We start from the raw sequence: 17,861 nt of genomic DNA, 5'->3' as shown, positions 1-17,861 counted from the left end.
ATGGCCCAGGTGCTTGGGCCCTGCACCCCATGGGAGACCAGGAGAAGCACCTGGCTCCTGGCTCCTGCCATCGGATCAGCGCGGTGCGCCGGCCGCGGCGGCCATTGGAGGGTGAACCAACGGCAAAGGAAGACCTTTCTCTCTGTCTCTCTCTCTCACTGTCCACTCTGCCTGTCAAAAAAAAAAAAAAAAGTCTGTAGAATTGCTCCTTTTCTTTCTGGTGTTTACCTACTTATTTCCTGGCTGAGAGAGCTCCTCGTGTAATCTGGATTGAACCTCCTCAGGGGTGTGTTTTGAACAACGTTTCTCAGCCTGAGCAGGCTCCTGCCTGTTCTGACAACGTCTTCTCAAGGACAGAGTTTTTTTCATCAAGTGCTGGGAGGTCCTGTTTATTCTTTCTTTTGTGGTTCACACTTACTGTGTTTTAACTAAAAGAAAAAAATAAGTAAACCGATTTTATTGTTTTACTTTTTTGCATTTAGGTCCGTGATCCACTTCCAGTTACTTCGGGAAAAGATTGGAGCATCGCGACTTCACTGTTTGTTTACTACCACCCGGCTGGCCCAGCACCATTGCCAGGAGGCCGATTTCCCCAGTGAACTTCACTGGCGTCTGCCGCAGCCGCCAGCCCAGCGCAAAGGTGCGGGTCTCTCTTCACCCACTTGTACGCCAACGCGGGGCTGTGCTGATGGTTCCGTCTCTGTGACACGGCGGTAAGACACACAGCCTGCCTCGCTTGGCCTGTCTCTCGATTTCCGTGGCAAGTCCTGGGAGCCTGCCTCGCTTTGCCTGTCTCTCGATTTCCGTGGCAAGTCCTGGGAGACACGTGCTGAGATGCTGGCTGGCGTCGCCCTGGGTCTCAAAGCCAGTTTGGGAAATCTGTGCCTCAGCGCTGCGTCTTCTCGTTCACAGTCTTCGCGTTCGTGTTCTTTCTCCGAAGCGTTTTAGTGGTCAGTAAACCTTTAGCATCCTTTGTCCGGCTTCTCCGGCATTCCTCAGCTTCCCCGGATGTGCTGTGTCTGCGATCTTGCTCATTCGTCTGGGGGTATTTTTGCAGCTGAATCTCACACGTAAGGGAGCTGAATGCAGCTCTCTCTCCCCGGCCCCCGCCTTGCTGCGCTGTCAGTAACTTCCCGGGGAATGGGGGCCCACGTGGTGCAGTGGACACGTCCTCCTTGCTCCCAGTCTGGAGGCAAAAGCCCCGTCTTCCCCCGTCCGGGCGTGACACCAGCCACTGGGCTTTTGTGCAATGCTTTATTAAGAACGGCTCCTTTTATTCGCAATTTATTATGTTAAGGATGTGCCCTTCGTTCCTAATTTTGAGAACTTCTGTTAGGATGGATTCTGAGTTGTGTCGCGTGCCTTCTATGTGGCTACTGAGATGACTTTTCTCTTCGTCTGTGATATGGCGAATCACACATATTTTCAGATGTCAAAATGCATTTGCAGTCTTAGAATTCCTGCCTGGTTACGAAGCCTTATTCTTTCTAATATACTGGATGCACTTGATGCGATTTTCCCGAGCTCTGTCCGTGCGTGCTCGGGAGCAGCGTGTCCCGTAGCTTTCCTTCGTTCTGGGTGTCTAGTTTTGTGTGAGGGTAGTGAGCCAGACAGCCCGCCCTCCCGCTCTGCTTCCGGGGCGGTTCACGCAGAATCGGCACTATTTCGTCCATAGATGTTTAGCAGAGCCCACCGGTGAACACATTGGGAGTTCCTCAACCACAGGTCCCGTCTCTAACAGAGCTAACACCACGGGGTTTACGCACTTGCCCTCCGATTTCTCCCTCTGCCGTGTCCGGTCTGTCGACAAGCTCATCAAAGAGCACTTCAGACTTTGATCTCACTTTTCTGGAAGTTCCCAGCACGCCCACCGGACTCCGTTTCTGGCTGTCACTGCTCTGAGTTTCTGCACACACTGACCTTTGCCACCGGCTGCTTTGCTGCGTGAATGATCGTGGTTCTTTACGTCCCGTCCGGCGGTTCCAGCTGCGGGTCAGTTTTGAGGACGGGTCTGGTTTTCCGTCTTAGTCATTCTGGCCTGCGTCGTTTAGTTTCCTGTAATGCTGTGTAGTGTGTGTGGAGGGGGCGTAGACATGGAGGCAGGTAAGAATTCCACCTAAATCTGGCCGCCCTCTCCCATCAGAGAGGTCTTCCATCCACTGGTTCACCCCCCAGACGGCCACATCAGCTGGCGCTGTGCCAGATCGAAGCCAGGAGCCTCACCCGGGGCTCCCACGTGGGTGCAGGGGCCATCGTCTGCTGTTTCCGGGTGCAGTAACCGGGAGCTGGATCAGAAGAGGAGCAGCTGGGACTCAAAGCCGGTGCCCATGTGGGATGCCGGCGTCACAGGCAGCAGCTCACCTGCGCGCCGCAGCGCCGACCTCCTGGCTCTGGGGTTCATGACGACACAGCTGCTTCCAGGGTTCGGGCCTTCAGACTGTCCCGGGGGCGCTGTGCCATGCTCCTGGGGTGCCAGAGAGCTTTTCAGAGCCCAGCTCTCGGCAGGTGCCCTGCGCACCTCACCCCCACTCCCGGGAGACTGACGGCGTTTCTTGCCGTCATCGGCTTGTGGAGACCCGGGCACTCCAGCTTCCTGGTCCAACCTCAGTCTTACAGGAGGCGCCAGGGCCCGGGCCCAGGGCAGCCCACATCTGCTCCCCATCTGGGAGGGTGCAGGACCCGGAGCTCCCGGCCCCAAAGCGGCATCGGCCCTCTTCCTTCCCGCGCGTCAGGACTGCGCCGTTTCCCACGGCCTCCCTCTCCCAGCCTCGGCCTCGCTCTCCCCACGATGGAGCCACAGTGGCCGCGCTCTTCTGCTAGATTCGTGCCGGGGGCTGTGGCCAGATGGTCCCGAGACTCCCGCAGCAGTGGGCTTCTGGGGCCGGAGTCGGGGGCTTCAGCTTGCACAGCGCCCAGAGGCCTCGGGTCCTGCACTATGCAAGGGAGAACTCAGGAGCCAGGAGGGCCTGTGGTGTGTGACACCGCCCAGGGATTCCCTCAGGTCCCACCTGCCCCATCCTTTGTCCCGTGTGGCGAGTGGGTGGACGCCCGTCTGCGGGACTCTAAGCCGGCGCCTGAGCCCACACCAGCGTCACCGCTCTGCCATGCTGGGTGGTGGCCGGGCCTCCCACTCCTTCTCCAGCACAGGCGACGCAGCTCTGTCCCCTGTGGGCTGCAGCCCCCCCCCCGCTCTGTCCCCTGGGGGCTGTAGCCCCCCCACCCCCGCTCTGTCCCCTATGGGCTGCAGCTCCCCCCCCCACACTGCTCTGTTCCCTGTGGGCTACAGCTCCCCCCCCCGCACTGCTCTGTCCCCTGTGGGCTGCAGCTCCCCCCCCTGCTCTGTTCCCTGTGGGCTGCAGCTCCCCCCCCGCTCTGTCCCCTGTGGGCTGCAGCTCCCCCCCCTGCTCTGTTCCCTGTGGGCTGCAGCTCCCCCCCCGCTCTGTCCCCTGTGGGCTGCAGCCCCCCCCCCGGCTGCCTTGCTCTCTGGGGGGCTTAGAGCCCTTATGGCTTTGGGGATTTCAGTTTCTCGCCGTTAGCAACGCTCTCCTGTGGATTCCACACCCTAAGTAGAAGTGAACCCCAAAACATTTGTCATGGCAGCTGGCTGACTGTTTGCTTTTTGCAAATATCCGATTCACACATCTCTTCCTGAAGGATTGAAACAAAGCCATCAGCCATCACATGAGAACCGCAGACTGAGGAGCAGATGTGTCACCTCACAGCGGGTCTTCCTGAGTTCACGGCTCCCAGCACAGCGCCGACTGCACGCACAGCCACACGCAGCCGAGGGTCACACACCACGTCCCCATCTGCTCACCACCCCAGCATGGCACTGACTCTGCACGCACAGCCTAGGGCCCAGGTCACACACCACGTCCCCACCTGTTCACCACCCCCAGTGCAGCCCTGACTGTGCACACCCACACGCAGCCGAGGGTCACACACCACGGTCCCATCTGTTCACCACCCCAGCACAGTGCTGACCCTGCACGCACAGCCACACGCAGCCGAGGGTCACACACCACGTCCCCATCTGCTCACCACCCCAGCATGGCACTGACTCCACACGCACAGCCTAGGGCCCAGGTCACACACCACGTCCCCACCTGTTCACCACCCCCAGTGCAGTGCTGACCCTGCACGCACAGTCACACGCAGCCGAGGGTCACATACCACGTTCCCACCTGTTTACCACCCCAGCACAGCACCGACTCCACACGCACAGCCACGCACAGTCACACGTGGCCGAGGGTCACACACCACGTCCCTACCTGTTCACCACCCCCAGTGCAGCCCTGACTGTGCACACCCAGCCACACGCAGCCGAGGGTCACACCACGTCCCCACCTGTTCACCACCCCCAGCACAGTGCTGACCCTGCACGCACAGTCACACGCGGCCGAGGGTCACACCATGTCCCCACGTGGTGCGCAGGGAACGCCTCGGCCGCGGGCTGGGCAGCTGGATCTCTAAAAGCCTGTGTGGTGGCCGGCAGCTGGCGAGGGCTCGGTGCTAAAATTAACGGCTGGCGATCGATGTCCCGGCCCACAGAGGTGCGATTCGGCTCCCGCTGGTTGCTTTCAAGGAAGTGAGCAGAACGGGGAGGACAGCTAGCTCCTGACTTACAGAGAGGCTACCTTTGACCTCCTGCCGCGAGGGCTGGGGGAGGGAGAACGACGTCACGCTGTCTGTGCCGATGGCTTCTGGGAGAAGCTTTTGTTTTTGGGTGGCATACTGGAATATTATTCTAAGATTTATTTATTTATTTGAAAGTCAGAGTTACAGAGAAGGAGAGGCAAAGAGAGAGAGAGAGAGAGAGAAAGTCTTCCATCTGCTGGTTCACTTTCTAAATGGCAACAATGGCCAGAGTTGGGTCAGGACAAAGCCAGGAGCCAGGAGCCAGGAGCTTCCTCCAGGTCTCCCACGTGGGTGCAGGGGCCCAAGCACTTGGCCCATCTTCTACTGTTTCCCAGGCCATTAGCAGGGAGCTGGATCAGAAGTGGAGCAGCTGGGACTTGAGCCGGCACCCATATGGGATGCCCGCACTGCAGACAGAGGCTTAACCTACTACTCCACGGTGCCAGCCCCTCACTTGACAACTTATAAGAAAGAAAAAGCCACAGTGAAGCGGCTAAATCTGCCCCGTACCTGATGCCGTCACACTTTGTGTTTCTAAATGGGAAACACAAATGACTTCTTTAACTTTGGGGGCTTCTAGGACAGCCCACCAGTTTAAAAATAGTTGCCATCCCCAACCAACCACCCGGGGCCGAGGGCTCTGAGAGCCAGAGGTGCAGGCAGCCGCGGGGGCTCAAGCGCCCACACCCCGACTTCAGCCCCGTGAAGCCGGCTGAGCACGCCTGCTCTCTCAGCCTGGAAGATGTCAGAGTCGCGCTGCTTTCTTAGAATCAAAAAGAACAAAAGTTTACCTCTCCAATAAGTAACACGTTCAACTGTCAAATAAAACCAGTATTGTCTGTACAGAGAGCAAAATACCCACGCTCCTGGAAGAGACGTCGCAGTGCCGAGAACTGCCCGCGCCCGCAGGGCTCTGCCCCATCAGCCGCCATGGATGCCGGGGGCCAGAGGCTCTGCGCCCCGGGAAGCCTGCTGGGAGTGGGGTCTCGGCCCCCCGAGCTCCTGGGCCAGGGTCTGCAGTCTCACCCACATCTCCAGGTGGAGAGGGCGGCCAGAGGCGCCTGTGCCCCTGGCTTCCTCTCCTCCTCTCCCCCGGGGAAGCGGCCAGGCAGTGCAGCCAGAGCCCCCTGCACCCCGACGCCGGCTCCAGAGCGGGGCAAGGGTGGTTTGGGAACGGTTTCCCGAGGAGCATCACAGCCCTCCAGGGAAACAAAGGTCTGCCCTTCACACCTCCCCTCGCTTCTTCTGCGGCGCTCAGACAGCTGCAACTCTGAGAGCGTTAGGATTTCCCCGGAAACAATGCTTTGGAGAGGATCCTGCGTCTCCCCGTCCCCCACCCGGCACCCAGCAGGGGCGCTGTGCAGTCAGCTGAGGACACTGGACAAGGGACCCTGTGACGGGTCCCCTGTTGCTGGGCACAAGGCGGGAGGTTCTCAGGGCACTGCCATGGGACACACGCTTTATCCTCCCAACACCACGGCTGCCCTCTAATGGGTCAGCATGGTGGGGGAGGCTGAGCAGGCAGAGGACGGAGTCTATAAAACCCACCCTCCAAGCGTTCTCTTGTCCACACTGGTCACCGCGACCCCAGCTTGGAGATCAGAAGCCCCAGGCCACCCCAGCCCACCCGGGGATGCATTTGAGACATTCCATCCCTCAAGAGAGAGACTAAGAGGCCGCCCCCAGCAGCGTCGGCACATGCATGTGGAATTGGCAGTTACGGATCTGAAAAGCAGGCACCAGGTGCCACTTCCGTGCCTTGAGCCCGGCCCAGAGCAGATGCTCAGCCACTGTCCACAGAGCCTCCCCCGAGGGACCTGGCGCTCCGACCGCTGGCTTCCTGTGCACCCAGGGGACACCGGATGGCTCCGTGCCCTGCACACAGGTGGAAGAAGGTAGGTGTGGAGGCCACGGGAACCTGAGCACCGCGGGGGGCCCAGCCCGTTACTCTGTGTGCACTTGGCACCGAGGGATGTTTTGGTGCCACAGCCCAGAAAAATACGTTTTAATGATTCCCTGGAGATCCGTGTGACTCACGCGCGTTGCAAAGGCTGCCCCCGCCCCCGCCCCCAGCTGCACGCCCGTCGCACGTCGGGAGGGTGCTGCGGCTTTGTTTTCCTTCTTGCTGCTTAGAGATCTGCCCTCACCGACGCCCTGCGTCTCACTGGGATGTGGAGGGGAAGCCTCCCCGTCCAGAAGTGTTCGGGTGACCCATCCGGATGAATGAAGTGTGGGGGCTCCTAGAATTCCTACCGCTTAGTAGCAGGAGGGGACGTCGAGGTGCTCCTGGAAAATCCACCTTATCTGAATTCCAACTTGCCACGAACGTTTCGAAGCCCTTGCATAAATCCCACCTCTGGGGGCCGGCGCTCCCTGCCAGCGAGCCTGGGAAAGCAGCGGAAGATGGCCCGAGTGCTTGGGCCCCTGCACACACCTGGGAGACCTGGAAGAAGCTCCTGGCATCGGCCTGACCCAGCCCGGGGCCTTGTGGCTATTTGGGGAGTGCACCGGCGGATGGAAGCTCTCTCCCTCTCTAACTCTGCCTTTCTAATAAACAGTAAGCGGGGGGCTGAGCTGCTGGGCCCTGGGGTCCCCCTCACAAGCTCTGGTGGAGTCGGGGTCACACCGCCTGCAGCTGGGCCCTCCCTGGGAGCCCGGGACACTGAAGGCTGACAGCAGGGCCTGGGCGGCCACCCACGGTGCCTGCACCGTGCTTTAAGGAGGGGCTGAGCCACTGTGTGACAGGAGCTCCGGTTCTTTCCCAGAAAGCCACGCCCCCGGGTTGGTGCCCCGGGGCGAGCAGGGATTCCCCGAAGGACGTGCACCAGGGAAAAAGCCTGCATTTGGGATTTCCTCATCCGCTGGTTCTCTGCTGCCCTCATTTTAAGATTTGTTTATTTATTTGAAAGACAGAGTTACAGAGAGGCAGAGAGAGAGAGAGGTCTCCCATCTGCTGGTTCACTCCCCAGATGGCTGCAATGGCCAGAGCTGTGCCAATCTGAAGCCAGGAGCAGGAGCTTCTTCCAGGTCTCCCACGTGGGTGCAGGGGCCCAAGGACCTGGGCCATCCTCTACTGCTTTCCCAGGGCACAGCAGAGAGCTGGGTCGGAAGAGAAGCAGCTGGGACTCTATCTGGCATCCATATGGGATGCCGGCACTGCAGCCGGCGGCTTTACCTGCCACAGCGCTGACCTCATGACGTCATCTCCATCCAAAAACCAGAGGGAGGGTCACAGCCATGCCCCAGGCCCCAGTGTGCCCTCAGGGCGGAGCCCTGTCTGTCCGTTGTGTTTCCCATGCAGGCAGCAGGACGGGGCCCCCACACGGGAGCTGCATCCGCCCCAGACCAGACCTCAGGGCCCCCTCCCACCTGCGGCGTTGTGGCGCTTGGCTTTGCGTTCAGCAGACGTTGCAGCACAGAGCAAGGTTCTTGGCTGAGGGCATGAGCGTCACTTCCCTGCAGAATGTGGGGTTTTATAAAAACCACGGCACAGCCGCCCACTCAGGCCCTCTGCTGGGGCGCACGCCAGCCCCCGGCCCCAAGGAGACCTGCAGAGCGAGGCTGGCTCTGGACTGGGGGCTCTGGGATCTGGGCTCACGTCCCCGGCTGGTGTCTGCTGCCTGATCCTCTCCTTTCAGAGAGGAGCTGGGGGGCGGGGTGAGGCGCTGGCTTGGTTACAGAGGCAGAAAAACGCGGGTTTGGGGAGTGTTAAGTGCAGTGGGCCGTGATGGGCGACAGACACGTGAGACGGAGGCGTCCCAGGGCTCAGAGCCGGCTCCTCGTTCGTGAATCCTGGCGAGTCATTGCCGCTTGCCCATCAAATGGTGCCGCGACACAGCGTGCGTGTTAGCCTGCATTGCTGCCCCAGTGAGCGCTGCTGCCTCGGGAAGCCGGGGTCCGGGTTCCCTCCCCAGAGTGCGCTTACACACAGAGGGGTGCCCACGGCTCTGTCCACACGGTGTGTGCACACACCACCCCCGAGCCAGGCATCGTGTCTGCCAGGGAGCAGCAGTGAGACACAGACGCGCAGAGGAGTAGGCACTGCCTGGCAGCTTACGTAACACCCGCCTTTGGAGACGTGAGCGGGCTCTAGAAGACAGACGCACGCAAGGCGGCGCGCGGGGCTGGGGGGCGGTTTGGTGAACTCTGTGAAGCTGCGATTGCGCGGCTCCTAATTCCTCCATTAATTCCTAAGCTGCATGAGTCATCCTGCCTCACGCCTGTCAGACGTTCGAGATGTTTTTGCTTTGCTTCCTTAAGGGGAGCAGAGAGGCTCCGTGCCGATCCTGGGGGGGGGGGGGGGGCTGCTCTGTGGGAGACTGTGGGCGCTGGCGCCCAGGCCGCGGGCCGAGGGCCGAGGACCCCGGTGGGCTGGCTCCCTGCCGCAAGCCCTCCCTGGGCTTCGGGGGGCCCCTCCTCGACCAGAGCTCCCTCCCTGAGCACAGAAGTCGAGGGGTCGGGCACTCAGAGAGGGGTCATGGCAGGGATGACGCTGGCAGGATGAGCTGCCCGAGAGGAGGCCGCACGCCCAGGCTGGCATGTGAGTCCCCGTCACCCTCCCCTGGAGAATGAAGGCTGAGAGCGCCATGCCCTCTCCCCCCCCCCCAGAACTTCCTGCTGTGCTGTGAAGACGAGGGCGGCACTCGCGGAAGGGGTCCAGCCAGCGGCCCCGGGGAAAGGAGGCGGAAGCAGGCTGGGCCTCGCCAGTTTCTCTGGGCCTCATCTTCTAAGGCAGCCTACGTAGGAAGATGGTCTTTCTTCTAAAAACACCCAGAACCCCAACACGGGAGCCCTTGGAAAACGCTACGTATGCTTTTCCGTGCAGTGAAAATGCACCTAAAAATCATCAACGTGTCCCGGAACACAGAGGAGCACGCAGACCAGGGGTCGGGTGGAGAGGAGGCTCATCTGCACCTCCAGTGGGCGGGGCAGGTTGGGCCGCCCCCTGGCACAGGGTCTGCTAACACCACCTGTCCATCACAACTCAGGTCAACGCCCCCAGCCTACCCGCCCAGCCCAGCACCTCAGCAGAGCCCTGCCTGGCTGGCCGAGCGAGGACCGCTCTCCCCATCACAGCACCGCCCAGACCCCCAGGTGTGGTTGGGGGTCTGCCCAGCCCCCTCTGCGCCATTGGTCAGGTCGCTCGGTGAACCCTGGGGGGAGGCCGCATGGCGGCCATGCAGGGCTTACCCCAGGCCAAGCGGCACACATGATACGTGATTTCCACCCTGAACCCGAGCTCTCTGGGGCATCGCACCCCCCAGCTCTCCACTTGGCCAAACAGACGTGAGAAGAGGCCGTCCACTCACGCGATCGCCCTTCCAGGCTGTGGTCTGGCCCCAGCGACGTCCTCCACAGCAGCACTCCCTGGGCGCCTGCCAGGGCCCCCGCTGCACGGCTCGGAACACGAAGGAAGCTTCCAGGGTGTGGGGTGAGGTCAGCCTGGGCCCCGCCTGCGGGCTAGGGTTAGGGCGCCTGTGCGGGGGGGGGGGCTTTCCGTCAGCAGCGGTGAGAAGGCCCGGGTAGCGCTGACCCGCGGCTCAGAGGCCGACCGCCCGTCTCAGGCCCAGTGGTCACACTAGCCCCGCTCCAGAACTTCTCAGAGGCCGGACAGAGCCAGACGGGAGGTGCACTTGCAGGAGGGTCACCGCTGGGGTGCTTGTGCCTGAGATACCCCAGACGTGTGCCTGAGATAGCCCAGACGTGTGCCTGAGATAGCCCAGACGTGTGCCAGACTTCAACAAAGGGTGAGGAGGGCGGGTATGGCCAGGCATCACACATCAGAGCCCTGGTCCATGTCCCGGCTCCTGGCTAACATGCCTGGGAAGGCAGCAGAAGATGGCCCGAGGGCTTGGGCCCCTGCCACCCACGTCAGAGACCAGGATGGATGTCCTGGCTCCTGGCTTTGGCCTGGGCCAGAACTGGCCACGACGGCCATTTGGGGAGCGAACCAGTGGATGGAAGCTTCCGTCTCTCCCTCTGTCTCTCTCTGTGTCACTCTGCTTTTCTAATAAGTAAACCTTTCAAAGCGTGAGACGCACTCCCCAGGAAAGCCGAGGGAGCGGCTGATCACGGCACGCCGTCCTGGCCGCGTCCCCGCCTCCTTGAGCGTGGCCCACGGGGTATCAGTCAGTGTCCTTGACTGAACGGACGAGAAAACAACCACCAGTTTGAGTGATTTCTTTCCTCCAGAGAAAGATAACCTTCCATCATCCTCCCCATCACACGGCAAAAAGCGGGACCCAGCACACAGCTCGGCGGCCGCTGACGGCCTGTGACCCGGCCACCGCTCCTTCCGGCTCAGAGCCCTCGCAACCTCCCCTCGGAAGGCAGAGGACACGTGAAGGAAAAGATTCCCGCAACAGACACGCGACAGCTGCACGGAGAACCTGACCGCCATCCTCCGCGGCTGTGCTGAAAGCCGCGCCGGCCTCCGGCATCGCCCGCCCGCCCGTCCGTCCGGCGCATCAGGAGAGAAAACGGCTTTCCCAGGATGCTCCTCGTTACCCCACAGACACCACGCACGCATCCAAGTACCCGTATCGCGGCGCTGCAAGTACCCCCGCGCTATGCCCGCTGGCTTCTTCCCTTCGTTAAGAACCAAAGATCTGTTGATTCCCGTCACGCAGACAAGGCGCCGTCAGGATCGGAGAGCTCCCTGCCCCTCCGTCCGCCCTCCTGAACAACGCGGGGAGCTCAGCTGTGTCTACTGCTCCCCTGTGATTCTTCCCCACCCAGAGTCCCATCAGAAACGCCAGGGAGGGAGCCCGAGGCCAGGAGAGCCCAGGACGCCAGCCCTGGCGACGAGCCGGAAGGTGAGCTTGCCGTGAGCTGCTGGAGCACCCGTGGGCCTCTGAATGCTCGCGTGGACCCCCAGCCCCCAGGGGAACGGCGGGAGGAGCCGGGTCCCCGGGGAATGGCTGTGCCCCCAGAGGCTGCCTCGCCCCTTCCGCCCCCGGAGGACACAGCAAGGGACGCACCAGCGCCTGGTCTACCAGCGCCTGCATCTGGACTCCAGCCTCCAAGAGCGTGAGAAGCACACCCGTTGTTTATGAGCCTCCTGCTCGGGGTTTTGTCACCGGAGCCCAGACTGCGGCACTGCAGCGCACAATCCCGGCGCCCGCCCGGCTCCTGCCCGGCAGAGCGAGCAGTTCTGCTGCACCTGTGCTGGCTTTGTGCCCCTCGTCTGCCCCCTGAAGCCAGCAGCCAAATCGCACGCTAATCTGCCTTCGAGAGGCACATCACGGGCTCCCTGGGAACAGCGCTCCCACAGAAGCCCGGCAGCACTGCAGGCAGCGCCACGGCGTGGCTGGCTCTCGTGGACGCCTCGAGCCTTCCTCCTCTGCCCCGCTACTCTGCACACAAAAACCCAGCCCTCGTCTGTTCAGGAAACTCGCTGGCTCACATGCTGCCCACGCTCTGACCCGTGTGGACCCGGCCAGGGCAGAGCTCTGGCTGCAGGGCCCCGGCAGGGACGCAGAAGGTCAGGGCGAAGCTGGGGCTGTGCTCCAGCTGCCATCACCAGAATGCCGGAACCCAAAGGCAGCCAGCACCAGCCGCTCTTCCTCCCTTAGCCAGTAATGGCACCGCTGGAGTCGGGGCCCGCGCGCGCCCCGCGTGCAGGGAGGGGGCTCCTCACAGAGCCCAGAACGGCCTTGGACGAGGCCTTCCCAGCCGGTCACAGCTGCCAGCCTCATGAGTCTCACCTGTGGTCGCCTTGGAGGGCCAGACCACGTGACTTCTCAGCCCCACATGGCCCACGGGCCAGGCGACCCACACCCCTCACTGTGTATTTCCTAAGCTGTTCCCCCTGCGGGAAATTTTTGACTCGCCCACCCTCTCCAGCACCAGCCCCCCCCCCCCCAGCTAACGAGGTCCCCATAGTTACTTCTTCCACGCTGTCCTCCGTGGCAGGCTCTGGGTCCAGCTCCAGGTCCTCCTCCGTGGTCTGACAAGAGAAACACACGTAACACAGTTAGCACCGCCGGGGGGGGGGGTCCACGGCCCCCCGAGAGGCATCAGCACCCAGAACACTAAGTGCACACTCAGGGCAGGTCGGGGGCGGGGGCGGGGGCGGGGCCCGCCCTCTGGCCCCAGCACCGGAGTGGACTCGGAACCACAGGCCGCCGGAGCAGGTGTGGCACAGCGGTTCTGTCGGCGCAGGGGATGCCCACGTCCCACACCAGAGCGCCGGCCTCGCGGCCCGGCTCCTTTGCTTCCAATCCCAGCATCCTGAGAGGCGGCGATGGCTCCCGTCGCTGGGTCCCTGCCACCCTCGTGGGAGACCTGGACCGAGTTCCCAGTTCCCGGCTTCGGCCTGGCTCAGCCCTGGCTGTTGTGGGCATCTGGGGATTGAACCAGCAGACGGGGGATCTCTCTGCGTCTTCCTGTCTGTATCCCTACCTTTCAAATAACGAGAAGACAGATAGATAGATAGATAGATAGCTCAACCCCCTGGTAACCTATCTTCTTAAAGAGGCCCCAAACAAGGGAGTTTCGCATCCAAAGTTACAAGCTGCCGGGTCAGCGATGCGTGCAGAGGGCTGCCCGCGGGTGCAGAGGGCAGCGAGGTGACCTGATGCAGCGGGGACGTGGGTTTCTGGGACGCCCAAAGCCTGCCATGGTCAGGACAGGAACGGGGGACAGTGAGGGCCCTCGTGGCCACTGCTGAGCCTCAGCTCAGTGGAGAAGGAATTACCTCAGCGCGGCCACGGCCTGGCCCTGAGGACACACAGCCGTGCTCCCGCAGACGGGGTCCAGGGCTCCGTCTGCCACCTAAGGCCCGCCGGCACCTACGCCCAGGCCTGTGGAGAGAACACGGCGAGACGCCGGCGGCACACGCTCCGCCATGCACGCTCAGAGCCGGCGGCCGCTGCCAGTGCTACGCCCAGCTCCACCTTCTCGCGGCCGCCGTGACCAACCGGGCACTGGTGTTGGAGTGGCTCGGCGTAGGAAACAGGGCTTCTCCCTTCTCCAACGCCTGATGACATCACAGGAAGAACAATCATGGGTTCTCCTCCAAAAGGACGCAGAGGAGCCGGGTCAGCAGGGCCCGCAGGCGGCTCCCCCACGGCCCCCCCCCCCCGGCTGGAGCAGCCCTGCTGGGGTGGGGGATCCAGCTAGAGCGTAGCTCGCACACACCACCCAACGCGATTCACATCCCAGCCTCCAGGCCCCATTTCTGCTTCAGCCTGCTCCCCCTCTCCGTGGGGCGATCCCAGAGCAACTCAGAACCCCGCCACTCCCGGCCCCGTGGCCGCCGCCGGGACGCCTCTTCTGGGAGCGCACCTGCCCTCCGGCCCGGCACCCCCAGACACTCGGTGAGCGGGTCCCCCAGATCACAGGCCCGGCACCCCCAGACACTCGGTGAGCGGGTCCCCCAGATCACAGGCCCGGCACCCCCAGACACTCGGTGAGCGGGTCCCCCAGATCACAGGTGCACGAGAGGTCAGAGGGCAAAGTGGGAAGAGGGCATGAGAGCGAAACCAGAGCCCAGGGAGCCAACTCCCCCCTGGAAGCCCCTGTGGTGTTAAATGAAAACAAATGACTACAAGCCCCAAAACCTCAGAGCAGGTGAGAACTGCGTGCGTGCTCTTTAACGGGTTTCTGTGACATTTAGTTTGTTTTCAGAGGCCAAGTGGACCCCGCGGGCTGCCTGCTTCCTTGTTTGTTTGTATGCAAGGTGGAGATAGGGAGGGGGAGACAGACTCTTCCATCCGCTGGTTCACTCCCCAAATGGCTGCCACAGCCGTGTCTGGGCGAGGCTGACGCCAGGAGCCCCATCCGGGTCTCCCACGCGGGTGCAGGGGCCCAAGCATGTGGGCATCCTCTGCTGCTTCCCCAGGCCACAGCAGGAGCTGGACGGGAAGTGGAGCAGCCGGGACTGCCCCTGCTGCTCCGTATGGCTGCTGGGGTCCTAGCGGTGGCTTCCTCTGCTGGGCCACGATGCTGGCTTCTTTAAAAGGCTTTTATTTACTTTTATTTACTTGAAAGGCAGAGAGACAGAGATAGGCACAGAGCAGTGTCCCACCTGCTGGTTCTTTCCCTAAGCGCCCACAGCAGCCAGGAGACAGGAACGCAGCCTGGACCTCCCACAGGGGTGACAGGCCCCAAGCACTGTGTTGGGAGGGAGCCAGGATCGAAGCAGAGCTGGGACTTGAACCCAGGCGTGCGTCCATCTCAAGAGGCGTCTTAGCTGCCGTGCCGAACGCCTGCCCTGGTATTGGAGTCCACTGTCGGCTCTGAGTTCCAGAACACAGGGCTCACATCTTTGTGCACCCCTGACTGGGGCCGGGGGGTGGGGGACACGGCCCTGCCTACTCTACCACAGGCCCTTTGCACCTACAGTGCTTGCAGGGTCACGACTTGTCTTCAGAGCAGCCTGGACGCGTGTGTTGCCAGCCGCCGGCAGCTGGTTTCAGAGGCCCTTCAAGCACAAGCTGTCCCTGCGCGTGCAGCTGTGTCACGGCGGCCACGGGAGGCCCGCGTCCCAGCAGGGCCGGCGCTCGGCTGCTGAATGAGCCCTCCCTGCCTGGGCAGGACGCACAGCGCGGCTGGGATGTTTAGAGAGCCGCCAGTGAGGAAAACGGGCTTCCAGCTTCACTGCTCGCGCGTCCATTCATTCAACAACTCTCTCCTAGGAGAGAAAGCAGCCTTGCACTGGCAACCCCTGGCACCAGAGGGCTCTGTCCAGCACCAGGGACAGCTCACGGCACCCGGCAGCCTCCTGTCGCCTACCCGACCTGGGCTGCCGGCCAGAGGCAGCGGGGACCAGTGCGTTCTGAGACGGCGGCCGCACACCCGGGCCAGGCTCGCCGGTGGCTTCTGACCTGACGCATGCCAGCACCGCTCAGTTTGCCTGGCTGCCCAGGAAAGTGTTAGCCATAAAATCAGAAGGAATGTCCTGGTAACACAGAATCGCTGGCTCCCTGGGAAGCTGTTCCGTGCGTGCCTCGAGGCGCACACGGCGTATCCGTATAAACAGAATTCAACCTTGCCAGGAACGAGTTGGCAGACGTGGCGCTGAGTGGGGGGATGCGGCTCGGGTGAAGGCTTGGATGTGATGAAGGTTTAGTAAGTTCTTAAAATCAGTCACCACACAACACGAGCCGTGATAAAGAACACGGTGCATCTAATGATGCCGGTGTCCACCGTGGGGGACTCTCTCCCAGGAAACATGGGTGCTGGCCGTGTGGAATTCAGACGGAGCAAACCAAACTCCGGGAGCAGAGCCATCTCCCCAGGGAGGTGCGACGGCCGAGGCACCCCAGCCCGCCCTGGGGCTGGGCAAGGACACGGCTGTTGCCTCACCTCGTCCCTCTCTCTCTCTCTCTCTCTCTCTCTCTCGTCACCCCGAGCTCTCCTCCCAATCTGCCCCTGTGTGCCCTCGGCTCCCTGCCGAGAGCCACCACCATCTGCTCTGCCCCGTCCTGCACTGCAGCAGGCCGGGTCCTGCCGGGAGCCACTTGTTGAGGGTGCACACGGACACTCGCCCTCCGTCTCTCTCTCTGTCTCTCTCTCACACACACACACGCACGCGCACACACACACACACACACACACTCCAGGGTGCAGCCTGAAGTTCCCTGAGGGCAGCAACTGTCGTCTCTCCCTGCCCATGTCGCTGCGCCCACCCTGACCTGCCAGCACAGCCACCCAGGTCCCCGCCACACGCAGGCCGCTCGGTCCACCTGCCACGCAGAGGGCTTGGAGACCGCGGAAAAGTGCATCCTCTCCTCCCCACACTCACCTCCGTCTCCATGGGCTCCACCTCTATCTTCTTCCATAGCTCCAGCAACTGTGCAATCGGCATTTTTTAAAACTTTCCTTCCCTCCGATGGAGCGATGACAGCAGGAAACCAGAGCAGCAGGGGCAGCACAGGGTCCCGGCAGGGCGGCAGGAGCCGGGCTCAGCGAGGGCCAGGCGCCACGCTGAGGGGCTCCCGGTGGGCAGGACCCCGGGGGCTTCCGGATGGCCCCTGGCGGAGATCCCGGGCCGCGGCGGCGGCGGCTCAGCACAGCGGCTGGGCTCCGGCTCTGGCTGGGCGGGGAAGGCAGAGCAGCCGCTGCAGCTCCTGGGAGCTCCCAGCCGTACTGCGACTCTGGGGAGCGCGAGCGCGCGGCCTGGAATCCGGAGTCTCTCCCCAGCCCCCGCCCGCCCCTGCCACGCTCTCTCCTCCCCCTCACTATTTTACCTTAATTGGCTCTAAACGAGGGGTGAAAGTTGAGTCTGAGGATGCTGCTGCCATAGAAACCCCATAGCAACCAAGGACTGGGAAGGGGGGAGCCAGCCGGGGCTGCAGGTTCAGCCCCTTCCCCCGCCCCCTCCCGACTCCCCACCCCTGGAGAGGGGACACAGAGACAGCTGGACGCAGCAGAGCCGCCTTCTCCGCGCTAATATCTGACACCCCCACCCCCCCGTGCAGTGGAGCTGCTGCTGACCAAGGAGCGAAGCAGCTGCCCGCCCAGACCCAGGCACTGGAGGACGCCCGGGAGAAGAGGCCGATACTGCCCCTGCCCAGTGGGACCCCGGGGGCCAGGAGGCCCGGGACCGGCAGCCGTGCAGCCCCACGGCACAGGGGAAGCACTGGTCGGAAGCACACCTCCCTACTCCGCATCCCATTCCCCAGGGGCCCGAGCCACAGCCAGGGCAGTCCTGGACGGCCTGATGGGAGCAAGCAAGGGGGAGGGGGCCTTGCCCTCTCTCGCTGTCAGGAGGGGGCTGGGAGGAGAGGGCCCCTGCCCTCCCTCCGACTCCACTTCTGTCCGGGGATAAGCCGTGTGCAGGTGGACACAGGCTCATGCCCGTGCTGACCCCGGAGCGCCCGGGGCCCTCTGGGGAAGCCGCCTGGCGTCTCGCACAGTCTAATGTTGCGCTTTTCCATAGCCAAAAACATAGGAAAACACAGAAGATGGCTGCTTCCAAAAGTCACTATTTCCCATCTTTGTAAAGTCACTGAAAATCCAGCTCATCAGCAAAGAGAAGCCCAGCTTAGCCCAGACACGTCACATGTCATACGTCACACGTCACACGTCACACGTCACAGCAGAAAGGGGGACGGGAGGCTGACGGAGGGCTTTGCTCCGTGCCACCTCGGGTGTCAGCTGGTTCTTCCACACAACAAGGCCACAAAGGACAAAGATGAATTCCACCTAGAATTCAAATGACAGGGGCCAGCGTTGTGGGTTAACGCTGCCTGGAGTGCCGCCATCCCGTAGGGACA

At 62.4% G+C, this 17,861-nt stretch overlaps 1 protein-coding gene across 1 annotated transcript in view; it reads right to left on the bottom strand.

Moving 5' to 3' along the window:
• Positions 1-16,578, bottom strand: part of RPS6KA2 (ribosomal protein S6 kinase A2) — a 299,653-nt gene extending 283,075 nt beyond the window's left edge. Inside the window, exons 1-2 of the mRNA XM_070073285.1 lie at positions 16,388-16,578; positions 12,527-12,586 (exon numbers count right to left, since the gene is read on the bottom strand). Coding sequence (XP_069929386.1) covers positions 12,527-12,586; positions 16,388-16,450 — 123 coding nt within the window. The 5' untranslated portion in view covers positions 16,451-16,578. The remainder of the gene's footprint in view (positions 1-12,526; positions 12,587-16,387) is intronic.
• Between the last annotated feature and the right edge of the window lie 1,283 nt (positions 16,579-17,861).

This window comes from Oryctolagus cuniculus, chromosome 5 (assembly GCF_964237555.1).
Source record: "Oryctolagus cuniculus chromosome 5, mOryCun1.1, whole genome shotgun sequence".
Classification (NCBI taxonomy): domain Eukaryota; kingdom Metazoa; phylum Chordata; class Mammalia; order Lagomorpha; family Leporidae; genus Oryctolagus; species Oryctolagus cuniculus.
This window is presented reverse-complemented; position numbering and strand designations above follow the sequence as displayed.